At 40.9% G+C, this 17,593-nt stretch overlaps 1 protein-coding gene and 1 long non-coding RNA gene across 5 annotated transcripts; one reads left to right on the forward strand and one right to left on the reverse strand.

Moving 5' to 3' along the window:
* Nucleotides 1-168: 168 nt before the first annotated feature.
* MRPL17 (mitochondrial ribosomal protein L17) lies at nt 169-8,563 on the reverse strand. Of its 4 annotated transcripts, none has more exons than XR_015715283.1 (4): nt 8,271-8,563; nt 7,886-7,954; nt 7,161-7,557; nt 169-4,021 (listed from the first exon to the last, which is right to left on the reverse strand). XR_015715283.1 is itself a non-coding variant. In XM_016217287.2 (3 exons), exons 1-3 carry the CDS (start codon nt 8,529-8,531, stop codon nt 7,282-7,284), a joined length of 606 nt encoding a protein of 201 aa, XP_016072773.2. In that variant the 5' UTR covers nt 8,532-8,563; the 3' UTR covers nt 7,105-7,281. The 4 variants fall into 4 exon arrangements, 2 of the variants coding, with proteins under 2 accessions (XP_016072773.2, XP_016072774.2); XR_001603522.2 differs by having other exon boundaries at nt 7,134-7,557; XM_016217287.2 differs by lacking the exon at nt 169-4,021 and having other exon boundaries at nt 7,105-7,557.
* Nucleotides 8,564-8,946: 383 nt separating this feature from the next.
* Nucleotides 8,947-14,336, forward strand: LOC107540484 (uncharacterized). Its single transcript, XR_001603520.2, has 3 exons — nt 8,947-9,007; nt 13,659-13,750; nt 13,876-14,336. It is a non-coding gene; the product is annotated as an uncharacterized LOC107540484 (long non-coding RNA).
* The last annotated feature ends 3,257 nt before the right edge of the window (nt 14,337-17,593 follow it).

Here is a 17,593-nt window from a genome sequence, read left to right on the forward strand (position 1 = left end):
AGTTCTAAGTTTATTTTTTTGAGGAAATATTTGAGGGGATGTTGCCAAGCTCTTCTACATCTGCTGCACCAATTTACATTTCCACTAGGAGCATATGAAGGCTCCAATTTCTCCACATCTTCACCAACATTTGTAATTGTTCATTTATTTATTTTTTAGTGTTTGACAGTTTATGTACAACATTAAATTAGTTTCAGCTGTACAACCCCCATGATTAGATATTTATATAACTTACAAAGTGGTCACCCTAATAAATCTAGTATACACTTGATACCATATATAGTTATTACCATATTATTGAATATATTTCCTATGCTGTACTTTACATTTCTATGACTATTCTGTAACTACCAACTTGTAGTCCTAAATCCCTTTACCTTTTTTACCCATCCCTCCAACGCCTCTTCCCTCTGGCAACCATCAAAATGTTCTCTGTGTTTGTCGGTCTGTGTCTGTTCTGCTCGTTCATTATTTTGTTTTTGAGATTTCAATATAAGTGAAATCAATTGGAATTTGTCTTTTTCTGTCTGACTTACTCCATTTAGCATAATACCCTCTAGGTTTATCCATCTTGTTGCAGATGGCAAGATTTCATTCTTTTTTATGGCTGAGTCATATTCCATTGTATATATGCACCTCTTCTTTATCCATTCATCTACTGATGGACACTTAGGTTGATTCCATATCTTGGCTATCATAAATAATGCTGCAATAAAAATATGGATGTATATGCCTTTAATTTAGCATTTTGGATTTCTTCAGATAAAAATTCAGAAATGGAGTTGCTGGGCCCTTCTATGTCTCTTGTTACAGCCTGATTTGAAGTCTATTTTGTCTGATATAAGTATTGCTACTCCAGCTTTTTGTTTGTTTGTTTTCATTTTCATGGATGTATTTTTCCATCCCTTTACGTCTGTGTGTATCTTTTGATCTGAAGTGGGTCTCTTGTAAACAGCGTATTTAATGGTCTAGTTTTGTTATGTCTCTTGATTGGATCATTTAATCAATTTGCATTTAAAGTAGTTGTTGACAGATATGTATTTATTGCCATTTTATTATTTGTATTTTTTATCTTTGTTTTAAGTTATTATTCTTAAAGAAGACCCTTTAATGTTTCTTGTAACACTGGTTTGGTGGTGACGAACTCCTTTAGCTTTTTTTGGTCTGGGAAGTGCTTTATATGTCCTTTGATTTTATGATAGCTTTGCTGGGTAATCTTGGTTGTAGCTCCTTGCTTTTCATCACTGAATATTTCTTGCCAATCCCTACTGGTCTGCAAAGTTTCTGTTGAGAAGTCATCGGACAGCCTTATGGGAGCTCTCTTGTAGGTAACTAGCTGCTTTTCTCCCATTCTATCAATTATCTTTTTAATTTTCTTGATGTGCTTTGAATCATGAAAGTTTTTCATTTTGATATAGTCTATCTAATTTTTCTTTTGTTGCTTGTGCTTTTGGCATCATATCTAAGAAATCATTGTCTAATTCAAGGTCAAGATTTACTGCTATGTTTTCTTATAAGAGTTTCATAGTTTTAACTCTTAGATTTAGATCTATAATACATTTGAGTTAATTTTTGTATGTGGTGTGAGGTAGGGGTCCAAACCTATTCTTTTACATGTGGATATCTAGTCTTAGCATCATTTGTCAAAAAGACTGGTCTTTCCCTATTTAATTTTTTTGCATATTGTCAAAAATACAATTAACCATAAATGTTACAGTTTATTTATGAACTGTCAATTATATTCTGTTGTCCTATATGTCTATCCTTATTTATGCCAATACCATACAGTCTTGATTACTTTGTAGAAGATTTAAAATTGGGAAGTATGAGTTTTCAAACTTTGTCCTCCTTTTTTCAAGGTTATTTAGGCAGTTCTGGGTCCCTGTAATTTCCATATGCATTATACTTTTGGTTGGGTAATTTCTGGAAAAAAAAAAAAAGGCAGCCATTTTTTGATAAATAATGTTGAATTTGTAAAGCACTTGCGGGAGGACTTCCATCTTAATAATATTAAGTCTTCCAATCCTCGAACATGTGATATACTTACATCTATTTTGGCATTAAAATATTTCCCTCAATAATGTTGAGTAGTTTTCAGTGTATAAATCTTGTATTGTTTTTGTTAAATTTATTCCTATGCATTTTGTTCTTTTTGATATTGGAAATGGAATTTTATTAATTTCATTTTTGGATTGTTTCTTGCTAGGGTGTATAAATGCAATTGATTTTTGTATAAAATTAATTTTTGGATATTTATCTTATATCCTGTAACCTTGCTGAATTCCTTTGTTAGTTTTAATAGTTTTTTGGGTGGATTCCTTTGGATTTTCTATATACAAGATCATGTCATCTACAAATAGAGACAGTTTTACATTTTCCTTTCCAATATAACTGTCTTGTCTTTCTTTTTCTTGTTTAACTGCCCTGGTAGAACCTCAAATACAATGTTGAATGGAAGTAGCAAGAATGGACTTCCTGGTTCTGTTCCTGATTTTAGAGAGAAAGCATACAGTCTTTTAATACAAAGTATGATTCTAGCCATGGGTTTTATCATACATGCCTTTTATTATGTTGAGAAATTCCCATTATTCCTAGGTTATTGAGTGTTTTAATGAGGAAATTTGTTAGATTTGGCCAAATTACTTCTCTGTGTCTGAGATAATTGTGCTGTTGTTTTTTATTCTGCAGAGCTTTAATGCTGTGCTCCCCATGCTGGGCTACGCCGTGGCGTGAGTGCCAAGGTATCTGTGAGCCACAGCGTGAATGAGGCTCATCTTCCTAGAGCATCAGTTTTGCCAGAAGTTTTTTTTTGGTGTGTGTGTGTGTGTGTGTGTGTGTGCGCAATGTACAATATCTAAGTTTTAAGAACTGAAAACACTACTTTTATATTGTGGAACACAATGCAAAATGCCAGAACAGTTTAAACTCCTTTCCTCAAAATATAGGCACACAGACCATTGTTATTATTAGAGAATCCCAAGTATAACTACCACGTTCATACCTGAGAGTTAGAGACATGAATTACGATATGTCCCTGTATTTGAAGGCATGGAGGGGGAAGCCTTCAGGGTGCAGATGCTATCCAGTGGTGAGCAATGGGAAGTCAGCACTGCAGGAAGTTCTCTTTCAGATGAAGTAAGAGGAAACCGGGGAGGAGAGGAGTTAGTGAGCTTTGAATACCAAGCTAGGCTGAGAACTTTGTTCAGTGCATTGTCAGCCAATGGATTTTTTGAGAAGCCTATTCTGTCCCACGCTCTCTACTGGGTGGCACGGGAGTGAATTAGATACATCGCTTAAGCTCAAGGAGCTCACTGTCTAGTGAAGGGTGCCTAACAATGTAATTGTGCCTGTGCCGCAGTGCAGGATGTACAGTGTGAAACTGGACCACTGGTGAAGTGCGTAACTTTGCTCGGGGAATTCAGTGAATACTTCATGAAAGACGCATCATTTCAGCTTTTGGCTGTCTTGGAAAATGTACAGGTATTTTCTGCCTGTAGGCTGGTGAGAAAGATTTCATAAAACAGGAACATGAAACGTGTGGGAAATGAATTAGATACACGCTTACATTCTTGACGGTCATTACGAGCACTTCAGCCCCTGGAGAGGAAGCAGCCCATTTCTTTAGCCTTGGAATACACAGTAGTGTAGCTTAGCACTGTCCCTGCACACAGCACCGTTTATTGTTTTGTAAGGCTCAGCCTGAGAGCTGAATATGTCACAAACAACATGCAGCTTACTCTTCATCATTGAATAAACTTATACTGAGCTATTATGATTCCGGTCCTTTAGTAGGAATAGAGTTATCCAGAAGAATGAGTCCCAGTTTCTGGCTTCAGCTCAGTTGAGGGAAGGATATCAGTCAAGCAGATAGGCATTGGTGATACAGTATGAGGAAAGCTTTGATAGGTGTATGATCTGAGGACCCTAGCTGCTCACAGGAAGGGACCTTGCCACATTTGGAGGGTGAAGTGGAAGTTGGAGAAGGCCTCAAAAAAGCGACTTCTGAGCAGAGGGTGAACAGCTAGGAGGTAAATTAAAACAGACCAAGCATTATAGTAGAGGTAACATCATACACAACAGTATGTGTTCAGAACATAACAAGTAGTTTCCTATGAAGGGTGGAAGCAGATAATGGTAGGAGATGAGGCTGAGAAGTAGCTGAGACCTAGCCATGGAAGCCTTGGTGTCAGGATACAAGCCTGCATTTTATCCAAAAAGGCAATGATGAGTCACTATAATTAGTGCTGGTTGAGAACAGTGTTTTTCAGAAAAGGCTGTAATCCATTAGTGAGCTGTAAAGTCAATTTACTGAATTGGGACCAGTGTTTTTAAAAAGTCGACTAGGAAAGAAAAGAAATATTAGTGTGCACATTTGTGAGGGTAAATATTTTGTGATGATTTTGTTTCAATTATATATGTATGTTAATATTGTGTCCTGAGGTAAAATGCTTTTTGATTTGTGGATCACATTAAAAAAATTTTTAAGAGACACTAAAGGTTCAACAAAAATTAGTTTAGGCCTGTCCATCACTGAACGTACCATGATTGCTTTACAGTGATCTGAGATGGATGTTTGGGAACCAACCCACTGTAGGGAATGGTAATACAATGTGGTAAGTTTAGTGGATTATGGAAACACTGTAGTGCACCTAGGTTCATAAAGTAATGAATTTAGGTGTGTGGATGGTGAGAGGAGCCACCCAGGAGATGCCAAGTTTGTGTACAGCTAGGTAGGTAAAAAGGAAGGCTTTCTGGGTGGTAGAGGCTGCATCAACAAAAGGTGGTAAGGGGAGCTATTCATAGAGAAAGTCAAAATAAGGACTTCCATGCTTCTGGCACATAAAAATAGAGGGAATGGGGATGCAGCTCGAATAGTGACTGTACGCCTATTCACTGAGGGGAGTCATCGTAAGGGAGCTGGACTCTTCCTATAGGAAAGGAGGAGCTACTGAATATTAAGCAAAGACTTAAGATATCAGATTTCTATCACTGGCTGCAGTGTGGAGGGAGGCTATTGCAGTAATCCAGGAGAGATGTCTCAGATGTCAGACTGGGGAGAGAGCTGAGTGCAGATTTCAGAAACATTATGGAAATAAACTCCATGTGACTAGTGAATTTGACTGTAGATGAGTACAAGGAAACAGTCCTGGCTTTTGTAGTTGTCTGTCTGGATACTGGGTTTATACTGTGTCATTGATCTGCTGAGGCTAGAGTTCATTAATTTTTGAAGGGAGTGGGCATAACCCAACCTTGCAGTAAAAAACTGGAGCCCAAGAACCTCTGAGTATAGAGAGATTCCAAAATGCATCCGGGTACCTCTCTTGAGGGTCTGAAATTTCTTTAAGAGGTGGCTGGATGGAACTGAGGGCAAATTCCAACAAGTGGGGTAAAAAGTTATCATTTACAGGCCAGATTAGTAAAGTTGATAGTGTTATGTCCCTTGTGTCGTCCCTGAGCCTTTTGTAAATGTTTTAGGATTCATGCACTCTTATTTAGGCCAAAATATTAAAGGGAATGAAATGTCCTTTGACACCACTGTGGCATTGGTTGTGGGCCATTAGATTGTAAACTCCTTGAAGGGACAGGTTGTTTCTTCTCAACTCTGTATCTCCAGTATCTAGCCCAGGGCCTGACACATGGCAAACACTTGATAAAGACTGTATCCCTAGTGCCTAAATGGATGATGGGTACTAGCAGATGCTTAATAAGCTCTTAGGGAACTGCTGAAAGCTCCAAAGGGGGGTATATTTCTGGGACTAAGAGAAAAAGCTTACAGCCAGCCACAATCTACCTATTACCAATAATACTTAAAGATGTGGTTTTAATATTAAGAAAAGTGCTTTCTCTAGAGGTCAGGAATGGCTCCAAGTTATCTAGCTGAGGTGAATGTTCAAGCCAAAAAGACAGGAAGGGGATGAATTTTTGGGCAGAAGCATTCATAGTTGCAGGTTTATTTAATAAATGCTTTGAGTGTCTCGTATGTCACTTGAAATATGTCAGAAAGAGTTTTCTGGTAATAAGGTTTGGACAAATTGGAGCAGAGGGAGATGGAGAACCCTATTGGGAGTAGATGTGTCAGACTAGAGAAGCTGCAGTGAAATAGCACAATAGCTGTCACTGAAGCTATGTCTACCTGCTAGATCAGTGACATCTTCACCTTCACCCTTATTATCTCAGACAATGGGTGGGTTTAGTGGGCCCAATACATTCTGTAGGTCCAGCCTAAGATAAGGTTTTCTTTATACCCTCTTGGGGATATGAGAACATCAGGTCCTGCTACCAAGCACTTAGCCTGGGATGATGGCACCAAGTCCTCCCATGACTACCACCCTAGTCAAACCTCTGTGGGATGGGCAGCCTGACTCGGCCAAGTATGGCTTCATAGTAATTTGTGGATATAAAGGAGCTTCCTACTTCTCATATGCCCTGGCCATTGTGAAGCCAGATTTCCTCTTTGAGTTCCCAGAGAGGCCCAAATTTGACAATAAAAAATTTTCAGGAAATTCCCAGCAGTTTGAACTTCCGGATCCTCCTCCCACTTCAACCCTGTCCTTAACTCTCCCTTCCCACCTCCCTTCCACCCCAAGGGAAGGGAGCGTATCCTGGAGTCCAATATCCTCTGCTCAATTCTTGTACTCCTTTGGCCAGGATAGTAATACATCTGAGTCCTCAGATCCTCTCCTTTGAGGCCCATTCAGGGCTTGAGGGGAGCACATGAGGGTAATATGTGATCCTGCCTAGAAACAGAGGAATGGTTGTAGTGTTCCTTGAAGGTTCTCAGAGTACCAGGCTCTTACGGAAATTTCACTTCTAGATGTTCACTCTCTGACCCTTGTCAGGAAGTAATTTTTCCCTAAGAAGTCCCAGAGGCTCAGTTTCTATGCTAGATGTCATAACTCAATCACCTTTGGGGGGGCAGTTTAGAATTACAGGGTACATGCCTCATATAAACCAACATTAAGAAAAACAAAACTGCGCTAACCCAATAAAACCTGGATTTAAGAGCCAGATATATATGCTGTGGATTTACTATCCCATGCAGACAGAGCACTTGGATAGTTCTTGGTCTCAGAAATCCCAAAGGAGAGAAAAAACACACACCTGTTTACATATATTCATACAAGGAATTTTACCTATTATGCAAAAAGAGGGTCATCTACCTCCCCAGACAGTTCTGGGCTCCATTAAGGCTGTCCATTTCACAACTCTAGCTCCAGTTCTTCTTAAAGATGAAGAGATCCAAAGGCCTATGATCATGGGCTACACACCCTTTGGCTCCAGTTAAATCCTTGGAATTTGAGGTGTGTGGGAACTGCAGATGCTTGCTTCCTGGTCCTGCCGCAGCCCCACAAGTAGCTGGTTGAGGAGTGTAAGGTTGCTGTCTCTGCGAGGCACGGGCAGGGGTGGCAGGCAGTTCCCTTTATACTCAATCACTGCCATCTTAGCCCGATCCTGCTTATTCCGATTTGGTATCTGCAGCATTCTCGTGTAGCCCCCATTCTGACCTTGGTACCGAGGGGCCAGTACTTGAAACAGCTTTGGGATCAAGTCTTTCTCCTAGAGGGGGAAGAGTTATCCAGAAGAGAGCAGTCAGGCACCACTGCAGAGACATTTAGCTTTCAGCACTCTCCAAACACCACCCCCAGACTCCAAACCCCTCCCTCTCCCCTCAATGTGGCAGTCACAGTTACACAGAGTCAGTTACATGCAGATATGCAGATTTAGATTTACATCGAATTCAAGGCACAGGTTTCTGATTTGCTTCGCAGCATGTGCCCACAAGTGAGTGCCTTAGCTTAATTCGGTCCAGTCCCCTTTCTCTGACAACTCCGTCCTGCTCAGAAAACAAAAGACGAGATTTGGGTGGCAGGCAGGATGCACTTACTGTGAGCCAAAAGTCTGCCACGCGCATGGCTCGTTGGTTGGTGTCTCCCAGCTTCCCATAGTCGATGAGCTGTGAGGACAGGGCATCACTGATCCAATCCGAGCAAGAAACGAGGTGCCAATCTTACTCCTCTAATGCTGAACTGCAGCCCACTCACTCCACTAGCTAAGCTTCTCAATAATTGGGACCACCCCTAAGCCCGCAGCCCTTAACCGGTCTTCCGTTCGAGGGGCCTGAGGAGTTGGCTCAGCTCAGCATCCCGTAGGCTTCAGATTTCGGGGGCAGGGCTTACCAGGGCGGTCCCATTCCCTCCCCAAATCCAGCCACACCCACCCCTTCAGGGAGACCCGCGCGGTGGACCAGAGCGGGACGACCCGCCCCTGACCTTCTCGGCGTAGCCCCTCATCTCGTCCACACGCGCCCACGGCGCCTCGATGCGTTCGTGTCGCACTAGTCCCGTGAGCAAGTTCCGCAACAGGTGGATGCGGGACTCGGGACCAAGTCCCAGGCGGCGGAATACTCGGCCATGGGAGATGGCGGTAGCTACCGAGAGCCGCATGTTCCCGGTTAGTCCCCAAGCCCTCGGAGCCGGAAGTGGAAACTCCGGGAGGAAACAGCGCCGAGAGGCGGGTTTAAGACGACGCATGCGCTGTGGTTAAGTGCGTGGTGGACGTGTTTGCGCATGCGTTGTAGCTAAGTCAGGGCCTGCCTCGCTGGCAACCTGGGGAGGGCGAGAAGGGTTGACCTCTTCGAGAGGCGGCGAGCTGGGCGTGCTTCAAGCGCCGCGAACGCTCCAGTCGGTCGGGGAACCGGGCGCCCCCTAGTGAGGGATGAGCCGGCCGTCGGGGTCCTCCTGCGCTGCCTCAGCGTCTTCCGGCCTGTGGAGCGATGACAGCTCCGCCGCGGAGCCTGCTGGGAAAGGGAGTATCTGAGGCGCCCGGCGGGGTCGCGCTCGGGTGCTGGCGGCCCGGCCCCGCCCTGGACCGTGGCGAGCGGGCGCGTCTGATAGGCCCGGGGCGTCATTTTTGACAAAAATTATTTTAAGCAGTAATGGTGAAATGAAAGGAATAGCAATGATGTTCAGTTAAGAAACACAGATAGTGAAAACTTTCTTTTGTTGAGGTAAGTACATTCTAGTTAAAAAAAAAAAAAAAACAGCACTAAAAGGAAAAGTAATGGATTCATACATTTATATTACATCAGTGTATTTTTTTTTTTTTAAAGGGAGAAAACATACGTCGCATTTATGTGTTAAAGTGACATACAATAACATTATGGTTTCTCTTTTGGAGCCTTAATGCCTGCAAGTTTGAAATGAGTATTTAAAAATTGCTCCTTGTTATGGGTTGAATTGTGGTCCCCCACACATCCTGCAAAGGATGTGTTAAGTCCTAACATCCCCCACCCTCCTCCAGCTCCCCTCCGGTACCTCAGAATGTGGCCTCATTTGGAAGTAGGGTCATTGCACATGCAATTAGTTAAGATAAGGTGGGTCTTCCTGGAGTAGGGTGGGTGTCTAGTCCACATGACTGGTGTCCTTATAAAAAGAATGGAGATGGAGAAAGGACACACTAAGTGAAGACAACCTTGTGAAGACAGACACACTGGAAGGAACACAGGTGAACCAGAAGGCAGAAATCTGAGTTAGGCAGTTGCAAGCCAAGGATCCTCAAAGATTCCTGGCAAACGCTGGAACCTAAGAGAAAAGCATGGAACAAATTTTTTACTAGATCTTTCAAAGGATGTAGGACTCAGCCAGCACATTGGAGCTATGAGACAATACATGTCATTTGTTTTATGCTGCCCAGTTGTGGCACTTTGTTACAGAAGCACTAGGAAAGTTATGCACCTGTCTTCACATATTCATGTTTATTAGTATACTTAGAACTTGTCACTCTGTCTTCACTCACAGGTGACTAGAGAACACTTCTTGTTAATTTTGAAAGTTCCTTTTGTTTGAAGCACAGATAACAAATAATTAGGAAACATGGATATTTTGGTAGAAATTTATGCAAATCGCACTTCAGAATAAATTCCAGAAACTACAATACCATGTCTTATTTCTTTGGTATCAAATCTTGCAGCTTTCAGTGATATCCACAATTAAAAATTCACCATAACTATCTATTGGTAAACATTTCTGAAGACCTTTTGTGAAAGTTGGAGTCAGTGAACATTGCCACTGACATTATTTGAGCCATTGCTTCAGAAGGAATGTTGTCTTGGTGAAAATGTATAGGACTACAGATTGTCCTTTCTTCCTTTATTTTTGTCCATCTAAGACCATCATCTCTTGTCCCCTCCGGAAGTCTTCAAAATCTGAATCTTTTTTGTATGTCAATTTCTTTACATTTTGCATAGTTAGTGGATTTCTCCAGGATTTTTTTTTGTGTTCAAGGAACAAGTTTAAACCTTGTTGTTTTACTATATGTTTTTCAAAGCTAATTTTGGCTGATTGCCAATATTATTGTGTCTGATTGACCTCATTTAAAACTTCACCTTACTAAGAAAAGAAAAGTCAGGAAGGAAAAGTCTCATACAACTAAGATTGTTTAAGTTTGCTAACTGTAATGGCAGGGCTGTGTTCTCTCACAAGGGTTGGAGTCAGCAAATGTACCTGAAGTGAGTTTGAAAGATTGTAAATTCTTAAGAATTTACTGTGAAAGTACTGTATGTGGCTGAATTTAACTGTGTAACTGATAATTCTGGAAATTAACTTCCATGTAGAGTGAAATTATTTTAGTGGATTAGTTTTAAAAAGTGATAATTTGAAGCCTACATATGTAGGTTACTCAACATAAAACACAGCAATTTTTTTAGAACTTAGACCAACAGAAGATTTTTGTGTGAGAGTTATTGTACCACTAACACTCTTAGCATTGTTGTGCAAGGCTGTCGATAAGAATCAGATTGACTTTTAGTTAGTTTTATTACTCTTTTTAAATTCCTTACAGATGATTCACCTACTTAGGTTTGCATCAGGGCGGACTGCTCTTAGCTCCCTACCCTTGATATCCTATTGCTCTGAGTGTCCAGCGGAGCCCCCAGGGAAGATACTCAGATGGATTTGATGACTCTGGGTGAGTCAAGACTTGGAGTAAACCTGACTAGAGTCTAGATTGAGCTTCTGAGGAGGTGCTGGTAGTGACTATAGTTGTGGCAGAGGTGAGGAAAGCGGTCCCAAGCAGTGTTCTGGGAGGCATATGAAGAAGAAAGATCCCACCTGTAGAATAATGTACCTAAAATTTCATAGCTTCTGCTGGGAGAAATGAGTTGGACACCTGTCCACACTACTATAGAGAACCCCTGTGTGATGTGTGATATCATAAACAATGTCTACTTGTTCTTACATTCTGGTTCCTGGCACAGAACTCCTAAAACCCTTGGAATTTCCTCAGTAATAGGGATAAAGGAGCATTTTTTGTTATTCATGAAAAGTCCATTTCAACCATACCTGAGATTATGCTAATGAGGTAACTCTTGGGGGATTAGCGCTGGTCACCAGAGGAACTAGCCATGTGATTAGAGTGGTTAGAGGGTTGGAGTTGTCAGCACTCTCCTACCCCCACTTTTTGGGAGAGGTTAGAGATTAACATAATCACCAATGACCAGTAATTTAATCAATCATGCTTCCATAAAAAGCCTAAGCAGCAGGTTTTGGAAAGTTTCTGGGTTGATGAACACATTGAGGTACTGGGAGGTTCAGCATGCTCAGAGAGTGCATGGAAACTTTGCAGCCCTTCCTATATACCTTGCCCTATGCAGCTCTTCCATTTAGCTTTTTTTGAATTGTATCCTTTATATAAACCAGTAATAGTAAGTAAATCACTTTCCTGCTGTTTTAGCAAATTATTATACTTGAAGAGAGGATCATGAGAATCTCAAATATGTAGCTGGTTGGTTAGAAGTACAGGTGACACCTTGGGACTTGCAATTAGCTTCTTTGGATTGAGCCCCTGACCTATAGGGTAGGGCTAACTCCAGGTAGTTAGTGTTAGAATTGAATTGCAGGACATCCAGTTGGTGTAACAGAGAACTGGAGAATTGCTTGGTGTGGAAAACACATATGTTTGGTGCCAGAGTGTTGTAAGTAGAGAAACAAACTTTTTCCTTTACCCTGAATGACTGCATCTTGTTCTGCTGAAGCCGCCATGAAGCAGTGACCTGGGAGCCAGTACAGGGAGCTCAACAAATGTTCAGTCAGGGAAGCAATTGTCAGTTGGACCTGAGGTCAACTTTTGGTTCTGTCCTGAGAATCATGACCGTCTAGAAGTATAGGGACTGTCTCTTTCTTGATATTTATTTTTACTCTCAGGTCAACATCTTGAAACTTCTATGGAGCCAATGTTCTGGGGAAGGACTAGCCAGAGACAGAGCCTGTCTCTGGTATCAGATGGAATTGTGATCATATTAGGCTTGGTTAAAATGAGTTTTCCACAGTTAGAATCATCACTAGGATAGTGAAGATAACAATAAATCAAACATATCCCAAATGGAAACAAAAAACCTTGTAAGCAGTTAAATTTAGGAAAATAAGTTCCTGATCTATATGCAACTAAAGTTGAGGTGGTCCAGGGCTGTAGAAGGACATGGAGTTTGGATAGAAATCAGCATAACCCTATATGGTGATGTTTCCCTCTAGAAATGATGACTAGCTATTTCCAACTTGGCTTAAGTTCTTTATATGGTGTTCTTTCCCCTCCTTGCTTCATTTCCTAGTATTATTAGTGAGATGAGCTGCCTGCTGCTGAGATTACAAGGTCTTTCAAGGTCAGAGAAGGACTCTGACTCATATATCCCATTTCCTCTCCCTCTCCTTCACCTCCAACCTAGTGCTGTGCTTTTTTTTCTAAATATTTCACTACAAATTAGTAACAAAGATAAATCTGATTTATTTTTGTGTGTGTGACCCTTGATGATTTCACCTTTACTTACAACAATTGTTTATTCTCCCCCTTGGGAGGAAAAGGCAAAGAAGTAGACTTCCCTTCCCTTAGAGCCTGCAGAAGGAATGCAGCCCTGGGAATAATTTGTGTTTAGCCCTATAAGACCCAATTTTGGACTTAGGTATAGCGTTTCCACTCATTTGCTTGCTAATGGTATTAAAATATGGTGACAGAAATATTAAAATTATTATTTATCAGTATAAGACTAAATTAACACCTCCAGAAATGTAAGACGATTAATCTGTTGTTTTAAATCACCAAGTCTATGGTAATTTGTTACAGCAGCAATAGGACTCTAACAGTGGGTTTCACAATGTATTTGTCAGAGTGCATTGCACATAATAGGTGCTCTGTGAATGTGTATTGAATGAATGGTCAAGCTTCCAAAATATCTGATTCTTAATTATGATGACAAGATTTTAGAAGCAAATAAGGATGTTTCTGTGAGAATTCCAGCCCAGTATGATGTGCTGTGACCAGACAGTTTTCTTCCAGTTTGTCTCCCTCTAATCTTCAAACTTGCTAACACCCCAGGCTAAAAGGTCTGGAGGTAAGTGGAAAGAGCAGTCTTTTTAGTCATCAGACTACAACAAGATTGGGGATGTTGATGTGGCAGAAGATGGCGTGGTTAGGGCTTTTCCTTAGTCCATGAGAGGCATTATTTGTCAAGAGGGAGATTAAAATTCTTTATAAAGGAAATGTATAAAGAAATAAGGCAGAGATAATACAGTGGTACCTTGGTTTTCCAACTTCTCCATTGACGAACATTTCGGTTTACAAACACTGTCAACCTGGAAGTAAATGCTTTGGTTTTCGAACATGCCTAGGAAATCGAACGTGGCATGCAGCTTCCACTGAGTGCAAGATCCTGAGGCCTAGCTACCGGCTGTTGAGTCCTGAGCACCCGCGCAACGTGGAGGTGATATTTGGGCTTATTTGGTTATTGTGTACAATCAATCTGTGCTCATCTCATCTTAGGAGCACTCTTGCAACCAATTTGTTTTTGTGACTGTGTGCAATCAATCTGTGTTCATGTCATCTCAGGAGTCCTCTGCCAATCACCCCTTGCTGTGAGAAATGGATAAAAGCTGCAAAACCAAGGGAATCACTAACAGAACAATAGAGGTGAAGAAGGAAATTATTTCCAAACATGAAAGTGGTGTCTGTGTATGTGATCTGGCAATGCAGTTTGGTATGGCCAAATCTACAATTTGTACCATCCTAAAAAATAAAGAAGCCATTAAAGGAGCCAGTGTTGCAAGAGGTGTTAAAATACAAGACAAAGAACACAGGCAATTGAAGAAATGGAAAAATTGCTTTTTGTATGGATAAATGAAAAACAGTCGGCGGTGACAGCGTTTCTGAGAACATGATTTGTGAAAAAGCTTTACATTTGCATGCTGACCTCATCAAAAACATCCGTAGAACAAGTGCTGAGAGTGATATTTTCAAGGCAAGTAGAAGGTGGTTTGAAAAGTTTAAGAGGAGCCCGGCCGGGCATGGCTCAGCGGTTGAGTACCGACCTAGGATCCAGGCGATCGGGGTTCAATTCCTGGTCAGGGCACATGCCCAGTTGTGGGCTTGATCAATGACTCTCTCATCATTGATGTTTCTGTCTCTCTCTTCCCCTCTCCTTTCCTCTCTATGAAATCAATAAAGATATATTTTTTTTTTTTTAAAAAAGAAGCTTTACACCAAAGCACTGTTCCAAAGGTGCTTTGAGGTGACCTCCGACACAGAGCTAACCCTCAGAGAGTTCTGGAAGAATCATTTCAATATCCTACATTGCTTACATCTCATAGACAAAGCACAGAGGGATATGTCTCACAGAACAATGAAGTCAGCATGGAAGAAATTGTGGCCAGAAGCTGCCCCTGAACATGTACTTGAGGATGTTGGAGAGGATGCTCCTATTATTGAGGATATTGTGTCTCTGGGAAAGCCCACGGGCTTGGAAGTCAGTAGTGATGATGTAGAGGAGTTAGTGGAGGACCACAAGACTGAACTCACCACAGAAGACCTTCAAACATTCTGATGCAGGTGGCAACTGAGGAATTGTCTTAGGAGGAGGAGGGAAGAGAAAGTGTTTCTATTGCACTGATCAAAGAAATGTGTGCAAAATGGGTTGAAGTGCAAATTTTTGTTGAAAAATATCACCCTGATAAAGCTGCTATAAGTCATGCCACTAACACTGTCAATGATAATGCTATGTCTCACTTTAGACAAATTTTAAAACATCGAAAAATTGAAAAATTTTTAGTGAGGAAAAGATCCAGTGAGTCTGAACCAGGTGTCAGTGGTGTAAAAAATTCAAGGGAAGAAATGGCAGGAGTGGAATCACCTACAGTGATTATGGAAGAGGGCTACAGAACATCTGAAGAACAGTCACTTATTGTGATTATTGAAGGGGCCCCCCCATCCAAACCATGACTATTATTGCAGGTAAGAAAAAATTACATTTTCATTTTTATCATCTACAGTACTGTTTTTACATTGTATTTGCTTATTATTACTTTTACAGTATAGTATATTGTGTTTATTGCTTTCATTGTGTATCATTTTATGGATCTGTGGTATCATTAGGTAGTAAAATTAATGTTAAATTGCTGTTTTAGGGGTTGATTTTAAAGGACTGGGACAGATTAATCCATTTTGCATTACTTTCTATGGGAAACCACACCTTGGTTTTTGAACATTTCAGAACTCGAATATTCTTCCAGAACGGATTACATTTGAAAACCGAGGAACCACTGTATTAGTTATTGATATTCAAAATGGATTTGGCCATGTTTCACTTTGAGGACTCAGTCACAGAAATGTAGCACGTCATGGTCAGGTAGAGGGAGGCTCTGGGGTTTTAACTTTACAAAGATGCCCTGAGTGTTTGTGTGCTGTGGGTGCTCAATTAAAACCCATTGGGTCCTGGCCAGTGTGCCTCAGTGGTTAGAGTGTCTGCCTGCACACCAAAGGTCATGGGTTTGATTCCTGGTCAAGGGTGTGTACCTGGGTTGCAGATTTGATCTGGTTAGGGTGCATGCAGGAGGCAGCCAATTGATGTATCTCTCACATTGAAGTTTCTCTTTCTTTCTCTCTCCCTCTTTCGCCTTCCCCTTCCCTCCCTCTTTTCCACTCTCTCTAAAAAAATAAATGAAAAAAATATCGTCAGGTGAGGATTTACAACAACAAGAAACCCATTGGGCTGCCACAGGCAGAGTGAGCTGACTCAACCATCAAGTAGTGTGGACTGCTGGGCCAGCTTTTGGGATGGAGGATGTGGCAATAAACTCAGGGGTTGTGCAGGCAGTGGAATGCTTGGTATAGTATCAGCAACTCAGGAACATTGTCCCTGCCAAAAGTCTAGACCCCAAGTTAACTAGTCAGTTCAGCAGTGGTATCCTGCAGAATGTTTAGCAATTATGTGTATGAAATAGGAGTGCTGAGGAGACCAGCAGGTGGCAGACGCCACAACAGGAAAAGCCTTTCTCAAGGAGAGGCTCTCTGAGTAATTAAGCATTATTTTTTCCAGTAGAGACCAAACACTTCCTAAAAGCATACTTAACTTGTCAGATTGAATTAAGTTTAAGATTGAGGCTTTAATTTTTTCCTCCTGCTAACTAGTGAATGGCATTTGAGAGGAGTATTACATTCCAGACTAAAATAAGGTGAGTAAAATATTTCTCTGCATCATCTGAACTTTATTGTGCCCTTCTGCAAGGTCATTCAGATTTCTTCTTGTTTCCTTGTCTGTCTTTGAGTTTGGAAAGTTTTGAGGGAATTTGAACTTGTATCCATAGCCCACTTGTTCCCATGTGATTCTCCCTTCTTTCCTTTCAGGAGAATGCTCTCATGACAGGAAGTTTACCATAAATACCCCCTTTCAGCATTCCTTACTCAAGATTCAGTACATATGAGCCCTATGATAAATACAAGCTATATAAAGAAGGAAAGGCTGGCCTTGGCCTACACAGGGAGCAGGAGAAATAGGGAAATGGGCATTTAAATGAATGGTTCTTATAAATAACCCTTTGAAGAAAAAGGAGCAGAGACTAATTTTTATACTGACTCTTCCTAGGCCTGTGCCTGTGAATCCACCCCTGACCCCCAATCAGTTATAATCTCTTCATCTTTGGCTAATAGGCTCCCTTGCATTTCATGCCACTTACCATATTTTATTTTGTTCTCTGTTCATTTTTTTCCTGCCAGCCTGTGTATATCTTGGGAAGAAGATCTATGTCTAATTCACTTTGTAAAGCTCTGGATCCTGGCAAAATTCTAGATACACAGGAATGTTGAGTGTGAAACAGTGTCAGTCTTAGCCTGTGGAAAGATATATGTTCAAGGATGTTAACTGCAACACAGTTTATAATAGCGAAAATTTAGGAACCTGGTTGCCAATCAGTAGAGATCTGTTTAAGTACAAACAAAGGGATATTATGCAGGTATTAAAATTATTAAAATAGACCAATATTGTTGGTCTCAAAAGCTGTCCTTAGGAAATTTTTGAATGGAAAGGTGATTATAGGATAGTATGTATACTATACATTATTATATATGCACAATTATACATATTTAACTATGGTTCCATATGCCTGGAAGTATTGTCATGAAACTGTTCACAGAAGTTCATCTGGGGGTGGGATTTTGTGTGTTCTTAATTTCCTTTTGTATGTTTTTCCACAATTAAACATTTTTTTTCAATGAATAAATGTTATTAAAAGTGATGGGCACACCATGCACTGTGCAGATGATGTTTTATTGAGTT

This window comes from Miniopterus natalensis, chromosome 11 (genome assembly GCF_054644295.1).
Source record: "Miniopterus natalensis isolate mMinNat1 chromosome 11, mMinNat1.hap1, whole genome shotgun sequence".
Taxonomy (NCBI): domain Eukaryota; kingdom Metazoa; phylum Chordata; class Mammalia; order Chiroptera; family Miniopteridae; genus Miniopterus; species Miniopterus natalensis.

What these genes read in the sequence shown, in the direction of transcription:
- MRPL17 (XM_016217287.2), bottom strand. Translation starts at nt 8,531, where the DNA reads ATGCGTCGTCTTAAACCCGCCTCTCGGCGCTGTTTCCTCCCGGAGTTT. An exon ending in TGAGGGGCTACGCCGAGAAG is followed by an intron (nt 7,955 to 8,270) that starts GTCAGGGGCGGG and finishes CTGTCCTCACAG; the next exon opens with CTCATCGACTATGGGAAGCT. An exon ending in TGGCAGACTTTTGGCTCACA is followed by an intron (nt 7,558 to 7,885) that starts GTAAGTGCATCC and finishes TTCCCCCTCTAG; the next exon opens with GAGAAAGACTTGATCCCAAA.